We start from the raw sequence: 26,522 nt of genomic DNA, 5'->3' as shown, positions 1-26,522 counted from the left end.
ATATTACAATTGGGAAGAAGATCCAGAGAAGATAAGTAAGATCACAGGGGGAGGAGACCCTTGTTACACTGTGAAGAGCAAGCTGGTGGTTCAGGTGTGTCAGTACAGGTGGGCAGCAGCTTATCTGGGTGCCCTGGTATCAACTCTGTGCGAGCACTTCGACATTTGGTGCTGCAGAATTGAGCGGGCTGATTTGTGAGCACTGTGCTCCCTGCACAAAAAGAGATTGACGAGAAGGCTAAACCCAGGGAGGAGTTCTCCAAGAATGAGCCTTTTGAGGCCTTTAACTTCCTTAACACTCTGTTGCTAAAGCAGAACCAGATCCTGAAGACTATTGGAGAGTCTGGGTTTACAACACATGGGGAGTAAATTCTCCCCAGTATGTAAAGTGGGAATGCATTTCTGAGCTCAAAAATAAATGAAAGAGGAGTTGAAAAGCACTACAGCAGGACATCCCATTCTCACCTCTTGGCACAAAAAGACAACTGCATCCTCTCCCAAGGGGCAGTGGGACCAGGAGTACAGACCAACTTGGCTGTCTTGTATACGGGCTACTCAAAAATGCTGCTAAAAACAAGTATATGAAAATCAAATATAATCCCCAGTATTGTGATTCCTCAGGTCTGACATAGCTATAAAAGTTGGGTGCTGATTCTGGGCTGTCTCCATCAACTAGAGGAAGACACAGGCCCTTGCAGGAATGACTCATCCCTCTCCTCGGGAAATTGTCTCTGGAATAGCACAGATTGCTTTCTCAGGTGCTGTCCATCTCCCTTGTCTGTAAGGGAACTCAAAGCCACTTTAGCTTTTACATCCCACAGCCAGCTGAGATGCAATATTCACCTCAAAGCAATTCAGGATCCTATGTCCCACCTCCTTGTGAGAACCCCGATGTGCCACATATAAATATGCACAAACCTGGTCTTGTGTCTATTTTGCAGGTCCTTGAAATTCCCTCTTCTGAAGCCTGCAGTGTGCCTCCATCACTCGTTCCATGGGCTAAGCACCTGCTCCCAGAGCTGTGGAGTGTGACAATGGTGTTTGTGTCCAGTCTATCAAACGCCATTATCACACTAAATAGTTCCTGGCAGACAAGGCATCAGGTCAAGAAGGTTTGGACCTCTGGCAGTACACCTACCTTCCCACTGTGCTGAGGAATAAACAACCGTGGTACATGCACAGCAAGATGACTCTGCTCCTTCTTTTAGAGGCAAAAGCACCAGAATATGTGAGAAATCCATACTCTGACACAGGCACTTCCAGATCCTCATTGTAAAGCACACCAGACATCTTAAGGAACCATCACTATACTGTCATCATTAGGAATGTGGATTTCCTTGGCATTAATAGGGCTGTGTTTACCTCTGACAAGTCAGCTTGTGATTTTTATTAAAAATGAACTGACCAGGACAATAAAACTGAAAGCAATTAACCAATAGAGTGGAACTCCATCTCTGACTTTGGGACCAAACTACAACATACATTTGGAATATTAACTGGCTGAAATGCTCATGAGATTTTTCAAACTGAACACTTCCCAAAATTCTGATAAAAATCTGTTGCCTCTAACTTGAAACACCATTTATTCAATGCTTTTAGCTTTGCTCCATCCCACCACACTCAAGCCCCTTGCCTTATGTTCTAAACCCCCTGTTTTGGGAACAGCCACAATGCTCTCACAGAAATTCTTCTGAACACTACTGTAAAGAATAAGCATCATCTGTAGGAACTTCCAAAGCCCTAATGAAAGCCAGGTACCAGAAGTGCACTGAGGAGCCTAAATCCCACTGAATAGTCCAAGATTTAGGCTCAAAGGATGTTATGCTCTGATTTGCAATGGAAGTGGTAACTTTAATATTCATCATTGTGTTCCAAACTTCACCTTTCCTGGCTTCTAAGTAACCCAGCATGCATATGCATATGCAATACTGTGCAAAACTTGTACTTGGCCTCTTAAATATATTGATGTTTCCATAGCAGCTGAACCACAGGGCTGTGGATGTAGACACAGAGATGTTCTTCTCCAATACCAATCGACAGAAGCCTGTAAGAAAATCCAGCAGATGGCTTAGTTTGTTTTCAAACCTTGCCCCAGTGTTAAATCTCAGGCACCATGAGCACAGGATCAGCTCCTTCCTTTGTTGCTGGCATCAGCATCAGGATGATTCCAGAACAATGTCAAAAGTCAAAAGACTAAAGTTATCTCCTCAGGTCACTAGTGCATGTTACTGCTCCATGTCCTCAAGAGTAGTTTCACAAGGTGGGATAGTGAGACTCAGTGCTCTGAAGAAATGAAGTCTCTAGGTTCTCTTGCCTTCTTGGGCACCATTTTCTTTACCGTTGATGAGTTTGGCAGATTCTTGCTTTTAGTGGATGTTGCTTTCCTCTGTTTTTGATGAGTGGTTCGGAGAGATTTCAGCCCCAGCATCTCACAGTACTCATTGCACTGGTGGAGGGCTCTGAACTGCTCAATGAAGGAAAAGGAGCAGTTACCTTTAAACCCCTTGTATCTGTAGTAACAAAGGAAAAAAAACCCAAATGGGAATTCACGATACATTTTCAGCACAGGGAGGCAGAGTATGACGGCTGACTCATAAGCAACTTGAAAACATTAAGCAAGCCTCTTCTACCCATGCTGGCTTGAGAAACATTGACTGCCACAGAAACTCAGACTGGGTCATTGGGATGTGAGGGGAACCAGGTAACAAGTGGTGACAGAAGAGGAAAAGCATTAGAGGCAAAGCTCTGTGGGCTGGGTCCTGGCACTGTCATGACCTTAAGCTGTGAATAAAATTGTCTGCTGGCTACCTTTCTCAGTAACACCCAAATGAAATCCATGCTACATCATTCTCTATGAACAGTTCTGCTGTCCACCATGAAGAGACAAGGTTGTTGCACAAGGTGTTTCAGAACTAGAACCTGTTTCCATCTAAGCATGTACATCAGTTCCATGCTATGCTGCTCCCCTCCCCTGGCTGCCTACAGGATCTCAAGGAGACAAGCCCCTCAGGGAAGGATGGAAGGAATGCTCCCAAGGAAGGCAGTCTCATCCAGCCTCCACAGCTCCCAAGCCACCACTGAACCTCCCACCATGAGAGGTACAGGGCACGTGTATCCCTCTTCTCCTCACCGTGCCTCTGGGTGCTGACAGTCCTCCCAGGGCCTGCTTTTTAAGCTGCATCAGCTTATTTTAAAAGGTGCACCTGGCTCTTCAAAGGAGTAATTTTGTTTAAATTCTCAGGATGGAGAAGGGAGAAGAAAGGCCAACGCGCTCCTCTCCTTTTTTAACCTTAATCAGTGCCTGCTCTACTCTGCTCTCTTGGTTTGCTGGACAGAGAGTGTCCTCAGAGCTGAACTGTGAGTTGTAACTACAGAAAACCAACCAAACAAGATCTGGTTTGAAATGAACAGAGGATGCTCATTCCCAGCATCCAGAGAACTCCCTTCCTCAGGCAGACTGCACAGTGCTAAAGAGAATACTGCTGCTCTGAGGTCAGGCTCCTGCTGACAGACAGGCCCTGCTCTGGAGACCCCACTCAGCTGGCTCTGAACAGCAGGTTAACCTTGAAGGGATTTTCCTTTCCTCTCCAAGTAAGCTGTGTGTTTGTTTAACCAAAGCAGGTTGAAGAGGCGTGTCGTTGTTACCTCAAGACTATATCCTGGAGTCCAGCAGGATCATCATCAAGTTCTCTTGCTCCCTTGGAGAAATCAGAGACTTCAGACTGAGCTGCTCTCAGGAGCTCACAGGTATGTATTGTGTTGGTGGATGCACCAGACACACCCACAGAACAGGAGTTCCACAGGCAAACACATCTGCCCTCAGCAAGGGAATCTCTTCTATCCAGCACCAAACCAAACCAAATCTTCCTTAAATCTGAAGGGGAAATGTTGGATTTGCCCTCAGGTTTAAACTCCCCAATGCCTCTTATTACCATGTGGAGTAAAGCTAAACTTGTCAGTACTCTGGAACCAGGCAGAGTTTTAGATCCAGACTTGGCAACCAGCACTCCTGTTAATGACCATAGCCGTGGGTTACCATTCTCCAGATTCCCTCCTTTGTGTGCACCATTCCTGGATAAATCCCTGGGCCCTCATGCACAGTTCTACTCTGCTCACTGCATGCACAGAGCCACACACTGTGCTTCGGTATTTTTGTTTCCATTCGCCAGAGAAGCTACAGAGTGGCTGATTTAAGGCTCAGGTGCAGATTAAAAATGCTTCCCAGGCGTTCCTGTTCCTAGGTCCACTTCGCCCCCTCCTGACAGAACTGCACTGCAGCTCCTGCAGCACATTGACTGCACCGCTGCTTTGGGCTCCTCTGCTCTCCAGTTCCCTGGCAAAACACACAGAGCAAGGACAAAGGATGAAAATTCCTTCCTCCACACATTGCAGACTCTGTTTTGTAGTACAAAAGAGACGTTCAGCACAGTTTAAGCCACCCCAGTCCCACTCTGCATTTCTGGCTCAGTAGGATCATGTGTTCTCCCTTCATGGGACCAGGTTAGCTCTCAGCACTCGGCTGAACAGCCCAAAGCAGCAAGAACCAGCAACACACACGAGCCCTGGGCTCCCCACCCATGTTCATAGAACTAAAAATCCAACTGCAGACATGAATACAGAGATCTTCTTTCCAGGAAAGAAGCATGAAAACAAAATACAGCACCAGGGAAAATCTTTCATCTTGCAGGAATACAATTAGCTAAATAACAAACAAAATTATATTCAATATTTTCAGGAGGTTCTTCATTTAGGGAAATTATTTTATATGCCTGAGGTGATCCTTACTACAGCTTGCATTGTGTGCTCACTTCCTCCTCTCCAGCACAATGTGTGTTTCTATAGGAATCATTTCCCACCGGGAGCTGGACAACATTCACGAAAGCATTTTTATAAATCTTCTGAGTCCTGACAACAGTGTTGCCTAAATAAAACATTTATTACTTTTTTGGCTTGTGACAGGATGATATACATTCATTTCAACTGCTTTTATTTTGGATCCACAGCTGCAAGAGTAAATCAGTCTAATAGAATGGATGCCAGCCTGCAAATGTTCAGGACTCTCCCAGAATATTCTAAAGTCCCATTTTTAATAATTTAGATGATACTGTGATGATTATCGTATGATATTTCTTCTTGTATCCCAGGTATACAGACAAGGTGCAATTTAGAATAAGGGCTGAACACATGACCAGACCTTCTTTCTCCTGCCAGATTCTCAAAGGAGAATATGAAGTAAAAGCACTTACCCCCATCCCCTTTCCCTGTCCAGCAGCCACTACCTATTCCTATCCACAGCTCTGCTGGACTGTGATATAACTAGAAGTCTTAATTAACTTAAGACAAGTGGACTAAAGGTAGACTATTACAGGCCTACATCTTTACCCATATTCTTAAGTCTCCCCAAAAGAGCTGAAGCTTTTACAACACCACTAGAAAACAGGCTCTAGAAACCCTGAATAATCTTTTGTTAAGGCTCAGAACTGCTGTTTTTGAGAAAGAAAGGGGAGGGATACCATCAAACCGCTTCACAATTGCCCTTGTTTATCAAGGAAGTGGCCAATACACAGCACCCCACTGAGAAGAGTCTTTCTAAAAGCCTGTGTCACAAATACATATCCCAAAGTTCTGGCACTTTTGCTGGCTGCAGGAAGGATTCCAGCTTGCCTTTTACCCTGGGCTGCAGCCAGTGCTGGCCCTGTGTGTTCAGCCCTACCTTCCTCCAGCTGATGGACCACCAGGAGCCCTACCTGCTGTCAGCAGAACCCTTCATGTCACTTGTGAAATACCCTTTGGACAAGCCCATTTCAAGGGAGGCATGCAGGAAAAACAAAGCTCAATCTACAGGGTAGCCCCGCTCTTTCAGAACAAAATAAATGTGTTTCCTTTACAGGCAGGTTTCCATAAAGATGAACATGAAAAAGTTAAAAGACTTAGATAAGGACTGCTTTCTTGTAAAGTTAAAGCAAGAATGAATTTCCAGTGCACCCTCCCCCATCCACACGTAACTGTGAAGAGACAGATGAGTAAAGTACAACCATGCTGCTGAGAAATGCCATTCACTCACCCTTTGGCCAGGGTTGCTATGCCAACATCTGTTAACTTCATCCCTACACCTGCAAGGCAGCAAGGAAACACTGAGCTTAGCTTACACTGGAATTTCTAGGACAATCTTCACATATGGAGGTATTAAATGTTATTTATTTAGTCACCTTTTCCATTTTAATTATTTGTCACATTTTTTTTCAAAGCATTTTAAAGCACCCCGGTTAAGAGGATGTTCTCTCTGTCACCAGCAGTTTCTAGAAGTCAGGCTCATGCCACTATTTTACAGCTGTCAAGGTGATCAACAGCACAGCTTGTTTCCTGTGCTAAGATTTTCTTTCTCCTCCCTTCAAATTACTTCAGGGATCCTGTTTAGATGCTTTGTTGCTATTTTTCCTGCCTTCACTTATAAAGGAATATAGAATGTTTCCTAAGATTCCAGCTTTTTCCTGTTTTTCTTCAAGAAGGGCCTGTCTTCCCCTGCTCCAAATACATTGCAAGACTGAAGAGCAGCCACACTCATGGGAGCTGAGGTAGCACTTAGCAAACATGAGGGTGTTTCTTCACTATTCTTCTTTTTAAAGATTACATTTCTTCAAAACTAGCCAGGACCCAAATATGGAGCATTCTGCTGCTGAGTATTTAAATACAAGAAAAAGGGGAGAACTAGGGTGTCATTAACACCTGAAGTCTTTCACTCAGCAGCCATTTCATTAACCTCTGAGTGGTGAGACAAAAAGCTGGATCTGGCTCATACTAAGTGTCCTGATTCACCAAGGTACACGTGAAAGAACAACTCTTCCATTAAGAGTGTAAGATTCGGTTTTCTTTTCCAAACTGTCCTCTTGCAAGAATATAAGCTAGATAAAAACTGCCCCTCCTCAGACAACTCACCTTGCAGGTCAGTGACAAGCAAGTTCCCATTTGTCTTCTCATACACCCAGTGCTGAAAGGTGCAACACTTCTGGCCAGCCTCCGAATCTCTTCTCAGAAAATTCACTTCCTTGCCATCCTTGACAGAGTATTTCACAAACTCCCCAACCAGCTCCTCCTCCACTGTGGCATAGGGGATGTTATTAGCAGGGCGATGAATAAGAAAAATCGGAATGATTCTGAAATCAAGGGATAGAAACTAATAAAATCCTGAGAATTCTTTTGGTAAGGGGGTAAGAAACAGACAAAAGTGGCCAGTGATCTCGGAGAGTGAATGAACAGCTACCAACTGTAAACCAAGTTGGAAGAGCTGTAACACTGGTCCCAGTTTTCCTGTTTCCTCTCTAGTCCTAGAGGCGGGCTGCCATGGCACAGGACACTATATATAAGCATATATGTATATAAAATATATATGTATACTCACTCTGGTACTTCTCCAAAGCCTTCCAAGGGTTCAGCTTCAGCTGCATATAACTTTGCATACTCTCTTGCAGTATTTTGGACATAGCATTCCTGTGTTACAACAGACATGCCTATGGGAATATTGCTCAAGACATTCAAGAGATCATCTGTTTGAAGACGAGGAGAGCTCTGGCTTCCAAAGGCCAGGGGCAGCTCACCTGCAGTGCCAGACTGTAGTTCTTCTGCAGCAGCTCGTCGCGGCTCTTGGTGCCGTAGGTGAGGGCGCTGTGCACCTTGAGCACGCAGGGGTGGCCGGCGGCGAAGGCGGGCGCCAGGCCCTGCAGCACGCGGCTGCGGAACGCTCTGCGGTGCATGCCCTCGCCAAAGTGCAGCCCCTCTGTCATTATTGCTCCGTGCAGTGTCCCACCAAAGTAGCTGGAGCTCAGGGGATCTTCTCTGAACATCAGCTGCATGAATTCGATTTCTTCCACACCTAAAACATAACAGGAATCTCTGCAGGCACAGGAGGGGGTGGGCATGGGAGAGCAGATGCAGGAGAGAGCAGAGGAGGAAAAAATGCCCAGTGAAAGCACAACTTGTACTACTGAGGCCTGGGACCTCAAGCAGCTCCTGAGAGGCAGCTGCTTGCCTGTAGGATCCAAAGCCAGCATGGAGAAAGATGGCAGCTCAGGATCATGTGGAGACAAGACAGAGTGTAGCAATCAAGTCTGTTACAGATTAAATCGAGAAAGATTCTGGATTTCACCCCTTTAAATGATCATTGGAATCCAAATGCAAAAAAAATCATAAGGGGGAAAAAAGTTAAGCACTGAGAGAAACTAAAAAATTCTAACTGCACTTCAAGTGTGTCTAATCATAACATTTCAAGGACCATCAGTAAAGAAGATAAATAGGAGAACAGAACTACACAACAAGGAAGTCCTTCCAGTTGCCCCTTGCAGTTATCTCTGGTTTAGCCTCTGTACACTATTGCTTCTCTTCAAAGCACAGAGGAAACAATACACAGATAAGGCCAGAATTAGAACACTCCTTAATTCCACCTAAAATTCTCTGATTAAAAGTTATACAGTGCTGCTACATGAAAAGTCCTGTCTTTATTCGAATGCACAAGGAAATAAATGTTTAATTTTAATTCTTCAAGGAAAAGAAAGAAAAGTCACCATGCCAACTGAAGGCCTGTATCTCTGCAGGCTGTTCAGGAATGACAGCCCCACTGGCAAGGCACTATCTTTAGCTGTAGCACAGGACACAGGCTGGGTGTCACTGAACACCAGTTAACACACAGGGAAAGCATTCCAAAGCTTCATGCCTGCCTTTCTCCTGGAGTACAGTTACACAGCAGGTGACCTGCAGGAACCATGTGTTTGTGCCAAAGAGCTGCCAGCGCTCTGTGTGTGTCTGTGTCTCTGTATGATGCCATGCAATGCTACTTCACTTTATATTTACCTTCATAACTCTGAAAACTTGAGAGACGTTCCAATACTAGGAGGAAACAAATAAATGAATTTTGTAGTAAAAAACTCTGAATGGAAACTGTCATTGTCATTATTATTAATTGAAACTGTAAACTAAGGCTTACCTGCAGCAGTCAGATGAAACTCAGCAGTCACCTTTCCATACACGTTATTCAAGCAGCAATAATACATTCCCAGGTCTTGGTAACTGGCTTCAGCTATTGCCAGAGAGGCAGGAGAGTCATCCTGGGCACTGGAACAGAGCATCTTGTGCCATCAAATATTTCACTTGTTATCACTGGAAAAACTCTCTGCACTGTTTATTTGTTTCAACACAGCACAATTATTTAGCAAATAATGATATGTATAATACTACAATGGATATTGCAATACAATAATCAAAATCAGAAGAGTTAAGACAAGAAGAATCAGAATGCAAAGTTTAACCAATTCATACAACTTTTTCTCTCCACTTAAAAGAACATCTAAGAAAAATCCTTCCTACAAAACTTTTAATCTTCTCAGAAGCGTGCATTCTGATGGAAATATCTTTTCTTTTTATTTTCCTTTGGGTAATGTTAACTTTCTATTTTTGAAACATTCTAAACAGTTTTTTAGATCAGAATGTCATTACTGCTACAAGGAAAATAACTCATTTCATTAAAATGGAAAACCTTTTCTTTCCACTCTTCTCTAGGTTAAATGAGGTTTAAACTTCTTTTGGAATTTTTTTGAAATCTGGAGGACACTGGCTGTGAACAGGCTGAGAGGTGATGGAACACAAACTGTGACCAATATCAATGCATTGTGAGAAGATCTGCCTCCTATGAATAGCAAAGTCACCCAAAACTCCCATCCTTCAGAAACATTCCCTTACCTTCTCTGCAGCCGAGCCAGTACCTTGGAATCTTTAGTCCATGTAATGGTGGAGTCACCATGAATGTCCCCAAACTGACAGCACAGCTTAATACTTCCAGAGCAGTCAGGGAATAACTCTGCTTGGATCTTCTTCAGCAGCCTGGGGGCTTGAAACAGAACAACAACAGTTCAGGATGTGAAGGCAATTATATTGTTCTGGCATTTTAACATTTCATGTAAAGAACACGAATGCTGAAATCTCTGATAAGTAATTATGACTTCTCATGTCTCAATACTAGTAGCTAGTAGAATTGTTTAGCTGATCACAGCCTGGGAGAAAGTCCCAGAAGGTCCTGCCAGCCTGGATCTCTGCTAGGACTTTTCACTGTCTAACAGAATGTTCCAGTGTCTTTGCACATGGGCATAGTGTGAGCAGGAGGCTGGAGGGCACTTGGAAAGAAAGGGAATCGACAGATACTTAGAAAAAGGTTTTGAGGTCACAATACAGCCCTGCCTCAAGTGACACATCCCTGCTCGATGTAAGAGATGTAAAATGCAAGATGTTTTGTTTCCTACTGCGTTAAGTCTGAGCTGTTGCACTCTGAATGAGGTAGCATGGCACGTGTCCCTCGGGGATCCCATTCCTGCAGTAATACTCCAGTAACACCCAACTCTAAGGGTCAGGCACACTGCTGTGGCTTTCCCCATTCCCAGTTCCAGGCCCCATCCAGTCCAGGTCTCCCCACTGGACTGGCAGTCTCTGAATCCTGGGCCATGTGAACCTTGCTGTATCAGAGCTGAAGTGACACAGACAGGACGTGACAGCTCTAGAAATAGAACTAATGGCTCCAGGTTCCTGCCCTGGCCACAGTCTTCCCTCCTGCAGCTGAAATAATGAAAAAAACCCACTGAATATATTCCACAGCAACCAAACCAGCCTTCCCATAATGCCAAGGAAAGGGCCACAACTATGCTCTAGAGCACAGACATACTTCAGTCAAGACTGAGGCAGAGCAGAAACGGGTGAAGAAAATTCAGTGTTATCTGATGCAGTCTGAATGTTTAAAACATTTTTCAAGCGTAACCTCAAGTAAAGGAAACAGGCCAGGCATTGCACAGTCACTGCAGTTCACTTGCTCTGCTTTGAAGGGATGTGTCTCTCCTCCCACACATTTGGTTGCCTGGCCAAGGACACATCTTTGAACAGAGAAAAGTCTGGGGTTTTTTAAAATTTTATTTGAAAAGTAGAAGTCTCACGAGACCCCACAGTAATTAGTGTGTGAAAAGCTCCACAAATGTGCAGCTTACCTTTAGTCACTGTTCAGTCTTGCTCTGAGCTATTAAATTATTTTATGATGTTAACGTGAAATGTCATGTCAGAAGGTAAAAATAAGACCTTGGTCCTTGCAAACTACCCATAGAAAAAACAAATCCCTCATTGGCCCAGGTGTCACAATCGTGCTACAGTGTTAGCGGCCTTCTAGAGACTCTGACAGAAACCCTCTCAATTATATGTTTCCTATATTGGTTTAATATTGCTCATTTCATCCGTGTCATTTTTGCAGCAGGGCAAAGCAAAGCAGAACCAGTCAGAAGTCAGCACATAGGACCTCAAAACATTGTTTATCAGTGGTACCCTTCTGCTAACAGTAACACTTTGCCAGTAATAAAAGCTTTGGTAACCAAGAGAGGACAATTGCAGTTGGGAGCTGCAATGCAGGAGCACAACTGGAAACACAGTCCTGTGGGAACAGAGCAAGTACTGGGCTTGCAGCTGCTGAGTGCTGCGTAGCTATGTGAGCTATGTGGTACCATTATGCCTTTCATCCGTGAAAAGTTACTCCAAGAGGCCAATGAGGCAGTGACTATTTCAAACAGGTTACAAAGTTCATGATTGAATATACTCACCAGCTGGGAAAAGGGTTCATCTCTGTGGCATGGGCACAGCACTCATTACTAAGTGCACAAATCTGGAAATAAAGCCCCAAGAGGGCAGGACACCCTTAGCTGACTGAGTCAGTCTGAAAGAGGCTTGCAGTGCCTTTCAATAATCCGAATTTTGAACTGTAGTCAGAACGATGGGAAAGGACAGAAAATAAAATCTGTTTTCCCTTACCTTTGCTATCCTTTTTCAAAATGAGTTTCCTTTGCTCTTTTCTATCCTCTTTATGGATCACGCCTCCCTCACTCTTCCCAGACTTTTTAACGCAGCTGGGATCCTTGCTGATACTTCCCCTCTCCTCCAGCCTGGGTTTTTTGGACAGAGTTGCTGGTGGTAATTTCTTCTTAGCTCCAGCAGCTACATGCCCGCTCTTTGTTGTGTCCTCTTTACATTTGATGGGCTCGGGCTCTGCAGCAGCCAGCGGTGTCTGGCAGGATTTTGACCCTTCCTGATTTCTTTGACTTTCTGTGTTGACTGGGAATGGATCAAGTGTGGTCCATGCCGGAGAGACTGACAGAGTTCTTCTGTGGGATGGCTGTTCTTGAAAACACTGGTTGTTCCCTGAACCAACTGGTGGCAAATTAACTAAACCACTTACTACACTCTCTGCTGTCCTGACTTCCTCCTTTTCACCATACTCAGTGGACTTAATTGAATTCTCAGCCGCAGTTATCTTGCTGGAAGGGATCAAGTCAGGACAAGACTGTTCTGTGCTAACATTCATAATCTGTTTCAGAGCCTGGGAGCCAGTCAAAGTGTGCAAAGGAGCCTTTGTTTCAACTTCATCTGGGTTATATTCAATAGCTCTTGGAATCTCGTGTTCATTTTCACACAAAGCTGTTTTCCCTTTGGTCTCTCCAGGAACCCTCTGGAACAGATCCTGCCATGACTTGCAGGAATTTTCCAATGTAGTTAAATTTTTGTGTATTTTGACTTCAGTTTGTATGGATCCAGTTTTTCCCTCATTTCTTGTGCCAGGACATGCCACTGCAGATTCACTGGAAAGGCCCTCTGAGTGGCTTACAGGTGTGAGGAAGGGCAGGGTTTTGTTTCCAAGCAGTTTTTGGGAATGTAGCTGATCCCCAGAACTTCCATGCTCCCCATCTGCTGTGCTGTGGTGCTCACCTTGAGCTTCCCTGGGCAGCGGGGCACTGGCTGATGTTACACTTCCAGCAGCATAGGTGGGATTTTTTGAAGAATCTATTTTTAACTCTTCATGAGACTTGAAAGTGCTGTCAACAAAAAATGAATGTTGTTCTGCTGTATTACAAGGGGAAGTCTGACTCTCTGAAGCCTGACTAACTCCTGAGTCACAGGAAATTTCAGCCCTGTGTTCCTCAGGTATGCAAATCTCTCTCTGTTCTCCTCCTGGTTTATACGGTTCACAGCTGGGCACTTCTAGATAAAAATCTCTTAAAAATGGCTCCCCACAGTGGGGAGGGACTGCACCTTCTTGTTTTGCTATTTCTGTCAGTTGGTCTGTATTTTGGGGTAGATTCTTATGTGTTGTGGTTTCATGAATCTCAATTAAAGTAGGCGATTGCATTACATAACCATATTTCTGTGCATTAGAAACAATTTGAAAATCCTGACAGCCATTACTTTTTGAAAGATGGTAGCTGTCAGAATTAGTGTCATTTGGTGCATTCAAGCACCAAAGACTTCCTTTTTCTTGTAAATTCACTTCATAACTTTTATGTGTGCTGTTAACAGAAGTCTGCTCTGCATGTGTAAACTGACTGGTGTTTTCACTGGGGAAAATGTGTTCCTCTTCAGGGAAATAAGCCAGTTCTTCTCTCACTGGATAACAGTCCTTAAAATGACAGCCTTCTCCAGGTACAGACTCATTTATCATGGATATGTTGTATTCAGTATGAAGTAACAGTCCAACTGTCCCATGTGACATATCTGATATGTCAGCTGGGTTTGCTTTGGGACATGCTAAATTACCACTCTGAGCATTCTGGAACCTTTGAAGAGAACCTGTTTCACATGTTTGGGCAGCATTATTAACAGCAAGCTTCCTTTCCCAAGTCACGGTGGATCCATTCCTGTCCGTGGCCATTGGATTTGGCTCCAAGCACTCCTGGGTACTTAATGGGACACTGTTTGCTGAAACACAAGTGGATGGCATTTCCCTCTCATTCCCATTGTCAGAATTTAGACAGACACCATCTGTTCCTACCACTTGTGTAAGGCAAATGCTTCCTATGGATGCACTCTCACGTGCTGCAGCTCTCTGCAGGAGCATATCAGAAACCTTGCAGTCAGCTTTCCCAGTTCTGGGGTTATGAGCTGGCTCTGTGATGGCTTCCTGCTCTTCTGTCAAATCCATCGGTAAAGGATGATCGGAACAGGTCTCCTGCACAAAGTTCAGTTCTGGGACTTTGATATCTGTCAGTCTCTTACCTAAACTTGGGATGACTCTGTTTTCAAATGGGATTTGATAGTCTGAGTCATCTTCATGAAGAAGTTTCCACAGCTTGTCATGCACTGAGGATATACCAGCATCTCCTTTGCACTTGGGCTCTCCAGATTCCAGGACTGATTTGGGATTAGCTTCAGACACAGCCTCATTGGCTGATCGGCTGCAGAGAATATCTGGGTTACTGCTATCAGACCTCTGCTCTCCCTCCCCTGGCTCATCACACAGCTTTGCAGAAGAGAGAACAGCACACAAGCATTCCTGTTTATCAGGAGCAGACTCCATATCCCATAGAAAAGAAGGGGAAATATCACTCTTTGACTTTTTGCCATCACTAATAATTTCTTGTCCAGAGAAGACCTGCTGGTGACATCCTTCTCTCTTTTCACAAGGAGCACAATGAAGAGAAGAGGTCTTTAAATCTGCATTCTTTACTTGCAACACGTTTTCAGCAGAGAGCTGGCTGGTTCCTGCATTCTCACAAGTCCTGAAAATGCTGTCCTTTTCTGTTCTGGGCTCCATACAGAGGTTCTCACAATTCTGGGCAATGCTTTTAAGGTTAGCACTTTGACTCTTCAAAGAAGGAAAATAGAGCAATGTAATTAAAAATTAGAAGTACAGCTTTACACAGGCCTGAAGGCTTGCAATTTTTTAAAACTTTTTTTTTTTTTGTCAACAGTAGAATTTCTGACTTGTAACTATTAACATAATGGATTGAAATCAATCTCCTGAGTCTGAGTCTGAAAGTGTTGCTCTTTAGAGAAGGATTTGTAATGAAGTTGATCAATTTTACCTCCCAGTTTCTCAGTTTTTTAAACAGAAATAGTTTTGCAAGGTAATTCTCCTCTGCAAGCAAAGTCCCCATGTTACTTTTATAACCCTCTGTTTGCAAAAACAGAGTGTAACAAACCATCCCTAGAACACAGACAAAAAGTACATCACTGCCTCTGGGTCTCAGCTGAGCTGTAGTTCCAGTCCAACCAGGACTCCCCTGCTTGCTCTGACACAGAGCTACAGCCCCTCTGGCATGGCTCAGGCCCAGACTGCTCCCACGCAACACCAAGCTCTCATCTCAGCCAGATGCTCAATGGAACTTCTGTGTTAGTTCTGCTTCTCTCCTTTTCGGATAACAAAATTTAAAATGATCTAAAAGTGACATAAATTTGTCTTGGGAAGGGCAAACCAAGGATCTCTCAGATTTTATGTGAACAGGCTGCTCTGACATGAACAAAACCAGAATAATGGCTCTGTAACCCAGGAGTGACAGCAGCACCTTGTTCCAAGGGTGCTGACCATTGACTAGTGACAGGGACAGGGTGCTGAACACTGAACTCTGACAGGGACAGGGTGCTGAACAATGAACACTGACAGGGACAGGGTGCTGGCTGACTGCTAACAGAGACCAGCTCCCCAATGACACCCAGCAAAGCCTCCTGGCTCTCTGTACACTGTGTAACATCACACAGCTGGCACAGCTGGTGTCTTGGACCTGTTATTAATGAAGCTGCTTTGAAACACCAAGTAAAATAAAGAATTTCACCTGTGGCTAGGCCACGAGGCCGTGGAGTGAGGAGCCTCCCACCTTAACTGTGTAACGGAAGAAGTCACCCAGCACAGCAGGTGCTGCACAAGACACACTGCAAAGGTTGCTCCAGTTGGAACACTTGGCGCCAAGGAGGAAGTGTAAATCCTTGGGTCATTAGTGCTGTGATCCCGTGGCTGCTCTGCACCCCTCAGCAGACCTGATTCCCACATGGACAGGAAAGCACAACACCCTTCCAAAGCAGTCAGTGGCGGGGTTTGCTGCCAGCCCCTCCCCTTGCTCCTGCAGAGCTGTCCCACTGGGTTCTGGCAGACACTCCAGGGCACTTTACAGAAGCCTGTGTGCAGCAATAGATCCTTTCTTTCCTCTCTTAGATTACACAGGCAGAATTCAGAGGAGTTTCTGGCTTACTATATGTATACTTACTATATTACTATATGTGTGCTGTGAGAGGCTGTCCACATTTTTCTAGTGCTCCAAAACAGGAGCACTGTTAAGGAGGGATGCTTTTGCTTGGCTCATTTTCGAGACCACATCATTTTGAACCTGAATTTCACTGTCATACACACGTTTAAAAGCAGGGGTTTGGTCTGTGCCCAGCTCTCACCCTTTTGTGTACACCAAGACTCATTTTTTGTCCAATATAAAGTTTTGGCCATGGAAGTGCAGACATACTGACCACGCACATCAAGAGTCTGATTGGCCTCTCTGAATTTTTACGCCAGGCCCCTGACAGCTGCTCTTGGCTAAGAGTCTTCTGGGATTTAAATTATTGCACTGGGGATAAAAAAGCGAACAAGGCCTCCGGCAAACCACGGCCATACACCCTGTCAGGAAGCTCTGAGGAGGTTAATTCCTCAGGGAATTAGGGTATCAGGAGGGATATTTCCCATCATAAGGATATCATGTGCTCCTCAAATGGAACTGGAATTTTATGCACCATAAAGCCAGAGAAATCTATGAGCATTTTTCAGGAAGAAGAATTCAATGATTTTTGACTGCTGAAGATACCCAGTGGTGAGACTAAAGTCACTACAGTGACACTACACCCAGAACTGGGAGATGTTTTTGACCAAATAAGAAGATGAAGAGAAGCATGTGCAACTGGAAAAAACTTTTGTTGTGACAAACAGGTTTTTTTCTGTGCAATTAGCTACACACCTTCAAATCAGTAAAAAATTGGTGACAATAAGATTATTCATGATTTAATAATATTTATATATCTTGAGTCTTTACTACGTGAAATAAAAATGATGATTCAATTTTCCCACTTAAGAAAACCGGTAGAGCATCATACCAGTCTCTACAACTGTAGTGATTTTTCCAGCTGATTTTCTACCAACAGCATAAAATATGCAAATACATGGAGAGTACCATGAGGGCTTGATCTTTTAATTGGTTTGTACATTACAACTGGAATATCCAACTCTTTCATTGTTTTTATTGAAAAAAACGCAGAGCTCTGTTCACCTCTGTGATACGAACTCTCTGCACTGAATTACCTTCATTGTTATAGAATCAGAGCAAACCCTTGTTGATTTGAGTAAGGTTTCTGGCACCGTGAGTGGAGGACAATTTTGTTTGTTGAATATAGACTAAAAATAAAGTAAATCAAAGCATTCTCTGCTCACAACAGGTATTTGAGCAACTTTCTGGGTTGAAAGAAGCATTTCTTTGCTAAGACCTGTGCAATAGCCTCCATATCAGATTTCCCTATCCAGCTGTCCAGAGGCGCATTAGTGCCTCTCACCATTATCAGGCTTGCTCTATAATTAGAACAGCTTAGGCTTTACTTGGGCCTTTTCTAAACCCAGATTTGCCTCCCAGCCGTAGCTGTCATTCAGAAGTACACAAATAGTATCTTTCAAAGTAATTTTGATTTTACATTTTGTGACAAGCAGGAATAAATTGCACTGAGATCAGCAGAGCAGCTCTTTGTGTTAAATGATAAACATGTTACTTACCCCAAATGAGATGTTCTCATCTGGCATCTGGTTTTGCTCAGACAGGCCCCAAGTCCTTTTCCTTTCCCAGTGACTGTCTGTATCTGCCTGTTCTGTTGGACACAGACCAGCCTGCATTTGCCCACTTTCTGTCTCCTCAGGAATCTGTGTTGAACAGACACCTTCCTCACTGGGAGAGGGAGCTCTGGACTCCCTACCCTCAGCTGCAGCCTGGAAAGACTGTCCTATAGTACTTACATATCTGCAAAGTTCTATGGGGTTTAACAGCTTGAAAAGGTTTCTCCTCAGACTTTCTGTTAAGGTACAGACAGCATGCCGTGCATTTCCCTCTGGCACATTCCTTCTCCCCTCCTCCAGCAGCAGTGAGCTTTCGCCCAGCACGTCCCCGACGGGGCTGGTTTCTGTCATTGTCCCCAAAGCCTCATCTGTGCAAGCAGCACCTGTGCCATTGGCAGAAGAGTCTACCTGGGCAGGGACCGTGTCCGTGGGCTTTGGTTCATCCCTTGAGGAGCCTGCAGCCAGATGGTCACTTCCATTAGTCTCTTCTTCACTGCTGGGACATTCATTTCCAGTGGCTGCAGAAGCAACAGGCGCTTGATTCTTCTCTTTGTCTTTCAAAATGGTACTTTTATCTCGGTGGTGTCCAACAGTGAGAGTCATCTCTGTCTGCAGAGCTGACTGGCTGTACATAGAGGGGTCTCTCCTTACGTTTACTCCTTTGATTTTTGACTGATGCTCACAGAAGCCAATGGGGGTATCCACAGCCGTAGTGTTATCTGACACTTGGAACACACAAGGCATTTCACTGAGGAAGTAAGCACACCCATCACAATCCTTACCCAGTTTTAGATCATCTTCATCATCACTTTCTAATAAAAATTGTAATTTCTTTTTCCAGATTTCATCTTCATGCACTGTAAGCACATCTGAACATTCAAAGTACTCCAGGTCATCATCAGAAAAGTCATCACTTACTCTTGTTACTTTCTCTGCATAAATCTCCAGAACAGGGGCAGAATTTTCAGAGTCATCTTTTCCAAAATCGGTGTGATTGTCCACAGAAGTGTCTGCCTGCTCACCGAGCAGGGAATTCGTGGTTAGAGATCTGCCCAGCCCAGTCATTTTACATGCCTGGACATCTGCCAGAGACTGAAGAGATCCAGAGTCTTGTGTGCTAAGGCAACAGTTGCCCGTGTGACAAGTGGTCACATCTGTGGGGTGGGAAGGCACCTGTCTGCTGCAGTAGTCCTCTACTCTTCCCGCAGTGACATCAACCACACCATTAAAATGAAGCAGGTCATCACCATCCTCTGACAAATCCCGTAGGAAGGAAAAAGTTGCCTGGGATTTAACTACATTTTTAACATCCATATTGTCTTCTGGGTTAGGCAAGCGTCTGAGGGATTTCTCAAGTGGAGACAAAACTCCTGCTTTTCTGAGCTTCTCAAGCAGTAAATGAATGAATTTTGAAGAGTCAGAACCAGATGAAATCAAAACAGACTCACCCTCACAGGGGGAACTCTTCCATTGTGCAAAATGTTTCCCATTTTGCTCATTCTGGCCTGAAGTTTGCCACGAGTTCATTTAGGACAACAAATTCTGGGCAAATTTTGTTCTTTGTATCTGGTTCCGGGTCAAGAAAAGTCATTCTAGCTGTCAATGAAGTGCAGATCTTATTCTACACTTGCACCTGCAAGTAAAAGAAACACTAAGTTTAAAACTACTTTTGAAATGGCTATTAGTATCTTCTAAAAGGTGGCCAGTTGACATGTACTTGCAAGCATTTTCAAAAAAAGAAATCATTATTTAAAACCCAAGATCAGGTATTAAGGCAGTAACCCTAACCCAGCTGTCCATGGCACTTACTGGCAGCACACTGCAAGCATCCAGAGTGGTGTGTGCTGGGAGAACAAATCCTTGAGCACACCCACACGCGTGGCACTGTGTGGCACCTCGACAGGAGCTCTAGTACACGGCCTTCCAACTTTTCTAAATGCAAACAGGAACCTGCAGACAATGTACATTTCCACATGTACACCACTGCTACAGCTACCTGCTGTTTTAGTAGTCACACTGGCACAACAGCAGGCTACTCCTTGAATTGGCATCACAGGGACAATCCCAAACTCTGTAGAAATACCCGGAACAAGTAGCCTGCTTAGACTTTATGGGGAAATTTGTGTTTAAAGCAATTCTCTTGTGCTCTGGCTTGACATTTGTCATTCCTGTGCTGAAAGAACAACGAAATGAGACAGGTTGGCTTCAATTTCCTGCTCATATTGAGTTTTCTCCTCAAGCAGGTGTGCAGTAGCAAGGTGGTGTGGCAATGCTGAATTCACATAAAATCCAAGTGAAATACACCAAAAGGCTTCCACTAGCTGAATCCAAAGAACTGTGGAATTGCCTCTCTCTTCCTGTAACAAAGCCCATCCTTAGCATTGCCAAACCTTAGGAATTCTGAGAAACTTGAGATGTTTTTGTACACTGCTAGGGGCACTCTGGTTCATTGGTCACCTTGAAAAAGGTGTGACATTGGTCATGCTAGAAAAGTACTGTAGCAGTTTCAAGTAAATTTGACCTCCTGGAGGATGCCAGACTAACAGCTCTGAAAAGAAGTGACTACATTTAATCCAGAATTAATGAAGAGCAGCAGGAAAAGCTCTCTTGCCATGTAATCTGATGAAGCCATTTAAAGACACCTGTGTTCATTCTCCTTTTCCGTCCCTGTGCTTCTACTGTAATGACGTTTCCTGCTCATGTCCCTGCCCTGGCCCAGGTCCCACGGCCCCCAGCCCTGCCCTGCCCTGCCCTGCCCAGCACTGCCTCCAGGGCCACAGTCAGGGCCCTGCTGGTGCCCAGCAGGTGTCACAGGTACTGCAGGTGACACAGGTACTGCAGGCTGACCAAAGGAGAGAGCTGGAGCTGGGCTGGAGTCTGGTGCTGAAACAGCAGGAGCTGTCAGATTTCTCCATATGAAAATTACATTGGATTTCCATGCATTGTCAGATGCAACCACAGAAATGAAAGCAAAATAGTGTTCCAGGAGGAAGACTTCAATAAATGATGGGCTTCCACCCGAGAAAAAGAGATATTATTTGTTAAAATCTGGGAAGAAAATAGAACGTATTTTTTTTTAAATTCAATTACTGAATTTAGATAGAAACTGGAAAGAGAACTTTTAGTATGATACCCTCTCAGCTCGTCAGGAAAACTTGTGACAGAAGATGCACAATGAATTCACAGAGAGAAGACCAATGCGAGAGACTGTGATCATTTACCATCAGCTGTTGACCTCAACTCGCTTCCTGACAAACTGGGAGTTGAATACTTGTCGGCAGAAGACATGAGAACATTTAAACATGCCAGAGTGCTGTGGCTGCTTGTCCCAACTCTCACTCTGCAAACTAATGATGTTACTTGCTGAATCAGGTCCTGGCTCGCTCACAACAGGAGACACTGAAGCACAGCCACACAGGAGGAATTCACACACCAAGTCTGAGCAGGTCATGGTAGGAAATATGCCTGGTTTGGCTCTCTAATCTTCTGAACACAGATTTTCCATTTCATACTGATCAGAACCGTGGGGAATTTTATGGCAGCCCTTGAGGCAAATGAAGCACACGTTTATGCTCAGCAGGGTCTGCTGCTGCCTGAGCTTAGTGCCTGGGAACTGAGATTAAGGGAGAACAAAGGTGGGAGCAGCGTGAGAACAGTAACCTGACAACTGTGCTGGAGTGTGATTGAGGGGAAATACTGAACTGATGCAAACCTGCAATAGTCAGATTAACAAGGAAGCAAGAGGCAGATGGAGCTGCTTCACCAAAACCCTTTGATGGCAGGAAATTATCAGTGTTTGTGAAAACCAATCAATTTAAAATAGTATCTAACAAAAGAATGGCTGGGAAATACATCAAAATGGCTAAAACAATCACCCAAGGTTTCTGTAAGGCAAACACATAATGAAACAAATTCAAGCCAATTTTCAGAAGAGAATTTTCATTTAAAATTCATACTTTGTCATAATTCCACACTGGTTGTGAAAAATCTATTCACTATTCATAGTGAAAATATTGTCTGAAATTCCAGTTCTAAATACAAAATCTGACTGTTCAAAATTCTTTTCCGTGAAATGCCATCTTTCCCAATTTGAACCTTATTTTTATAAGTTATTAAATATGTTCAATATTTCATCATTTATTTCAATTGAGACCAAAACAGTTTTGAATTACACTTTAACATGGAAGGAAAAAATGTAAATTCTTTTCTATTTTGTAGGTAGTTTTGGTGACAAAGCCACTTCTAGTGATTTCAGAAGGACCTGTGGGATTATTCCTAATGTCAGAAAAAAAATTAATTGACAAAAATACATAAACTTGATGAAACTTAAAAAGTGGCCATTAAATTTTCTCTCTTGCATCACTTTTTTCCCTACTTTATTAAATTATAACCAAAATTAAAATCTTCCTTTGTAAGCAATTTTATATTCACAGAAATTATTTATACGAGCAGCTTATGCATTTTAGCAATCCAGAAGTGAATCTGTGCCGTTCCGTGATGTTCATGTCCTCTAGAGTCAAAGGAAAAATTCCCTTTGTGACCTCTCTGAAGCATTTTTCTCTTAGTTATGATCTATTCATGGAGTCATGTCTGTTTTGTGTGCAGGCCCTCCTCAGCTCACGCCGTTTTCAGTAGGATTCCTTCTTATCTTTCCGCAGCACTCCCTGGTCCCTGACCTTCCCGGAGCTGTCCGCCCACGCGGGAATCGCGTCCCGTTATCTGTGCGGCCCCAGCCCCGCGGCTCAGGGCCCGTCCCACGCGTTCCCATGGCACAGGGAGCCCCTGCTCAATGCCCAGCCCTCGATGGAGCCAGGCTGTGCACCCCCAGCGCTCCCACGCACAGCACGTCCTGCCAAGGCCCTGCCTCACGCCCACCCGGCCCAAAGGAGTGGGAGGGGAGAGGCTGAGTGTGATGCCCACACGGGGGATATCTCAGCACAGCACCGGGGCAATGACACTGATAACGCCACAGTGGTTCACACTGGCAAATAGCCTTTCATCAACCAACACTTTGGGCTCTTTACACCGAGCTGACAACAGTTCTGGGATACCTGAAACATGAGAGAGCTCCAGAAACACTGTGTGCCTCAGAGCACAGACCATGGCTGCAGGAACTGAACTGCTGCTGGCCACACCAGTTTTGTCAGAGCCCTTTCCCTTAAGTGATCGAGGATTAACTTCCACCAAAGTTGCACGCACAAAAAGGCCAGCATTTCTCCTTTGTTCCTGAGGAGGATATGGATGTGAGCAACATGCAGTCTGCTCGCCTGTTCTTCCAACACTTCTCCAGCAGACAGATCCTGTTTAGAGTTAGTGCTTGTGTGCTTTGCCTTTTGTGATCTGAGGTTTTTGGTCTCATATAACTCCTCAACCGACAGCTGAGCTTCCTACTCTGGGCTCCACCCCACAGGTTGAACTTTGGGATCTGGAGTTTTTTTGCAACATTATCCTATCCTGTCCTATCCTATCCTATCCTATCCTATCCTATCCTATCCTATCCTATCCTATCCTATCCTATCCTATCCTATCCTATCCTATCCTATCCTATCCTATCCTATCCTATCCTTATCCTATCCTACTACTGTTCTTAGATTTAGCAAAAGCTCCTTCTCCACCCGCCTGAGCATACTATATTATATTCCCATACATCCCTTTAGGAGATGTTTTACTGGCAGATAGCTAAACCACAAAGAAAGCTGGTCAATATAATTAGGCTATATTTAAGATGAACATGAAATATCTCCAAACCAAACCAACAATAACCACAGATGAATAACAGAAATGGTCATATATTACATAGATCCAACCAGAAACCTTGCTGGTATGAACAGCAGTATGTAAGAAATATTGATTAAAGGAACAGAAAGCAGCAAAAGTAGAACAGAAACAATAAAAAAAAGCAGAAAGGCATCTCCACTAAGCACAGGATTCCAAGATTGACTGATTACAGCACCATATATATAACATAAAACCTGTCACCTCTGAAATCTGAGTGTCCTGCTTAAATGCTGCTATGCTCCAAAGTTAATGCTAATTCCCTTGCCATTCTCCCTTGAATATTTCTCAGATCTGTTTTAGCTTTCCTACAGAACTTTGCATATGTTTTGTTTAGCTCCTCTAAGAAGTCAACAGTTATAATTGCATCTAATCCCCAGTCACCCTGCTGACTGTTTTGTAACCAGAATTGTAACCAGAAACCAGAATTCACTGTGACTTTGTGAACTCTACTCACCATAGCAAGGATTTACACAGCAGTGAGCCTACTAAAGAGTGAAACATTGGATGGGGTAGTCATGAGAACCCACACGTGCACAGATTTACAATAATGCATTTTCTACTTGTTTCTTCACCTCATAGGAGCTCAGCCTCAAATGCAAACAATAACCCCACTCTTCTTCTCCAAGTCCTTTGAGACACCACAACCAAATAGAACACCTTGAGCAGCACACTTATCAAAGAGTCAGAATCCAAACTACAGAAACACTGTGTTATCTAAACCAGTTCTCACACTATCTATTGGATGAAAGAGGTTTAGGTAAGAAAAACATCAGTGAAGTTATGGCTCTTCAAAAAGCAGATGTCTGGAAAATATGTCCTTGCCAAAAATTCTGTGATATATTGCGGTTCTTCAACTGCCAATATCCAAGGCTTTTTGATAACATTTTGATTAGTGCAATACCCACTGTAAACAGCACCACAGTATAAAAACACCTCAGCCATAATTCATCAGCTAAACGGAATAAAAAATGACTGGCTCTGCACATGTCAAACAAACACCTTAATATAGAGTAATTAAAATAAGCAATCACAGCACAACTCTTAACACTGATATGTCTAAATCTATTTTTAACATCTGTCAAGCATCTGACCCTGTCAGACTGAGCAATTCATAAAGCCTGGGAATCATCTATTGCTACCAAATGACCAGATAATTTTCTCAAGAATGGAGGAACTTTTTACCTAATGAGTATTAGACCATGCAATAAATATTAAAATAAATAAATAAATGTGTTTTTCAGGATACCTGGTATCACTTACGCACTCTTTAGAGAAGGAAGCTTGCTTTCGTACAATTTTTGCAATTTTGTCCAATTTGGTGGAAATAGTACCAGAGTGTAGTTTCAGAAACAGTGAGCAGAATTCTAAATGCAACATGTTTAGAAAAACCCAGATCTGTCAGGATAAACAAAAATGGCTCTTCTTTAGCAGAGGAAATAACAAATCCCATTTCCTGGTCAATAGTGGCATAAATCACTATATCCATATAGTGCATTGATAATAACAACTCGCTCTCCTTCCTTCATCTTTTATGACATACATTCTATTTCACACAGGAGGAAAAAAAGCAAACAAGTAATTTTCAAAGCCCAAACACCCCGACCCCTCACTTACTCTCCAGCTCTTTGTGGACGTCCTGGGCTGGGCCTCCCTGCAGGAGACAAAGGAGGCTGAATTTGTGCATGTTGTTGGGAGCTGCAAGGCAGCCGACAGCTTCGGTGGTGTTTTGGAGCGTGACCTCAGGATAGGGAGTCTGATCACTGAACAGTTTGACTTTTAAGACAGACGATTTCATTACACGCAGCAGATGGCCCTTCCTGGGAAAACCTCTGCCAGACAGGGAGCTGGCAGTGAGGCGAGGGCACATCCTACTTCCATAGAAGTCCATAGGAATTTCCTAATGGCCTTGAGACAGAGGAAGTGTTGGCCTTAGCTTTTAATAACAAAGCACTGGGTTGTTCTTTGAAGCACCTAACTGCTCTCCTAGGCTTGTTGGGAATTTCTTACTTGCTGGAAGTTAAACACACAAAAGTTATGCTGGGTATGAGAAAATCCCCAGTGCCTAACAAGCAGACTGAGGAAATCAAAGGTGGACAGTGGACTTTTCACAATCTTTACACAGAAGTTCACCTAATTTTTCTTATCCCTCAAAGGCAAATAAGTGAATCCTGAAGTAAGAAAGTATTTCCACTCTTGGTACCCAAGGAGATAAGTCTCACATAGGGCAAGCTGGAATGAATTGCACAAACTGCCCTGAGCTCAAGGGATCTGGAAGAGGCTAAAAAGCAACTTTTGTGCCCAATTTTTTCCAAAGGATTTTGCAAATGTGCAGCTAAAACTGGTTACAAGATATTATTGTGCTAAACACTTCTTGCTCCCAGTGTTATCTAGACAGATAGGAAACTGGGGTGTTCAGCAATAAATATAGCACCTCCAACCACCCTCATCCAGAAATAGCAATAAGGATATCTACGTTTTATATAAAAGCCTAATAGTCAAAATAACCTCCAAAGAAATGAGAGGCAGCACATTCAAATCGGAGCAGTTTGGGTTGGAAGGGACCTTTAAGGGTCATATAGTCCAACACCAACATGGGCAGGGACACCTTCCACCAGACCAAGTTCTAGGGATGGGGCACCTACCACCTCTCTGAGCAACCCGAATGCGGGATCACTGATTAAAAATGTTAGTAACATTCTTAGGCACTTTCAGTCCACTTTGAGCAAATTGCAATACAGAGAGGTGAGAATTCGCCTCAGATCGCCTGCCCGTTTGCAGCGATGACGATCACTCACGGGAGCATCTCCTTGGCAGGCTCCTCCCGAGCAGCCCCTCCTCTCCTCTGCCTCGCTAAAGGACGCAAGGTGCTTACATTGCACTCTTGGAGAGTCGTAGCAGGCTGGGGAAAGTTGGGTTAAGGAGGAGAGTCCATGGTTCCTGCTGGTTGCAGCTGAATAAAGTTGTTTCTCCTCAGAGCGAGACCCCTGCCCTCAGTGTCGTGTGGCCTTTGTCTGGTTTACGCCGCAGCCCCGGTTCTAAAGCTACGTTCGGCCTACCCAGCGCCAGCTGGAGACGCTGCAGGAGGTCTCACCCTCGCAGTCAG

At 44.0% G+C, this 26,522-nt stretch overlaps 1 protein-coding gene and 1 long non-coding RNA gene across 9 annotated transcripts in view; one reads left to right on the top strand and one right to left on the bottom strand.

Moving 5' to 3' along the window:
- Positions 1 to 1,436, top strand: part of LOC148219974 (uncharacterized) — a 3,553-nt gene extending 2,117 nt beyond the window's left edge. The window contains exon 2 of the long non-coding RNA XR_015799631.1: positions 942 to 1,436. This is a non-coding gene — a long non-coding RNA (uncharacterized LOC148219974). The remainder of the gene's footprint in view (positions 1 to 941) is intronic.
- Positions 1,358 to 26,522, bottom strand: LOC106863893 (alpha-protein kinase 2). Of its 8 annotated transcripts, none has more exons than XM_014893476.2 (11): positions 25,034 to 26,522; positions 17,585 to 19,274; positions 11,827 to 14,650; positions 9,730 to 9,877; positions 8,978 to 9,105; positions 8,845 to 8,880; positions 7,596 to 7,870; positions 7,400 to 7,488; positions 6,937 to 7,154; positions 6,065 to 6,113; positions 1,358 to 2,510 (listed from the first exon to the last, which is right to left on the bottom strand). In XM_014893476.2, exons 2-11 carry the CDS (start codon positions 19,166 to 19,168, stop codon positions 2,276 to 2,278), a joined length of 5,586 nt encoding a protein of 1,861 aa, XP_014748962.2. In that variant the 5' UTR covers positions 19,169 to 19,274; positions 25,034 to 26,522; the 3' UTR covers positions 1,358 to 2,275. The 8 variants fall into 8 exon arrangements, 6 of the variants coding, with proteins under 6 accessions (XP_014748962.2, XP_088013175.1, XP_088013180.1 ...); XM_088157050.1 differs by having other exon boundaries at positions 2,268 to 2,464; XR_015799630.1 differs by having other exon boundaries at positions 2,375 to 2,464; positions 6,937 to 7,098.

This window comes from Sturnus vulgaris, chromosome Z (assembly GCF_052056855.1).
Source record: "Sturnus vulgaris isolate bStuVul1 chromosome Z, bStuVul1.hap1, whole genome shotgun sequence".
NCBI lineage: Eukaryota > Metazoa > Chordata > Aves > Passeriformes > Sturnidae > Sturnus > Sturnus vulgaris.
Note: the sequence above shows the minus strand (reverse complement) of the source record. Positions and strands in the feature narration are given on the sequence as shown.

Bases quoted from the DNA above. Each gene is read 5' to 3' on its own strand.
- LOC106863893 (XM_014893476.2), bottom strand. From the start codon at position 19,168: ATGAACTCGTGGCAAACTTCAGGCCAGAATGAGCAAAATGGGAAACAT. The intron at 7,489-7,595 runs GTGAGCTGCCCC...GTTGTAACACAG, and splicing joins ACTACAGTCTGGCACTGCAG to GAATGCTATGTCCAAAATAC. The intron at 6,114-6,936 runs GTGAGTTGTCTG...GCTGCCTTGCAG, and splicing joins GCTTGTCACTGACCTGCAAG to GTGTAGGGATGAAGTTAACA.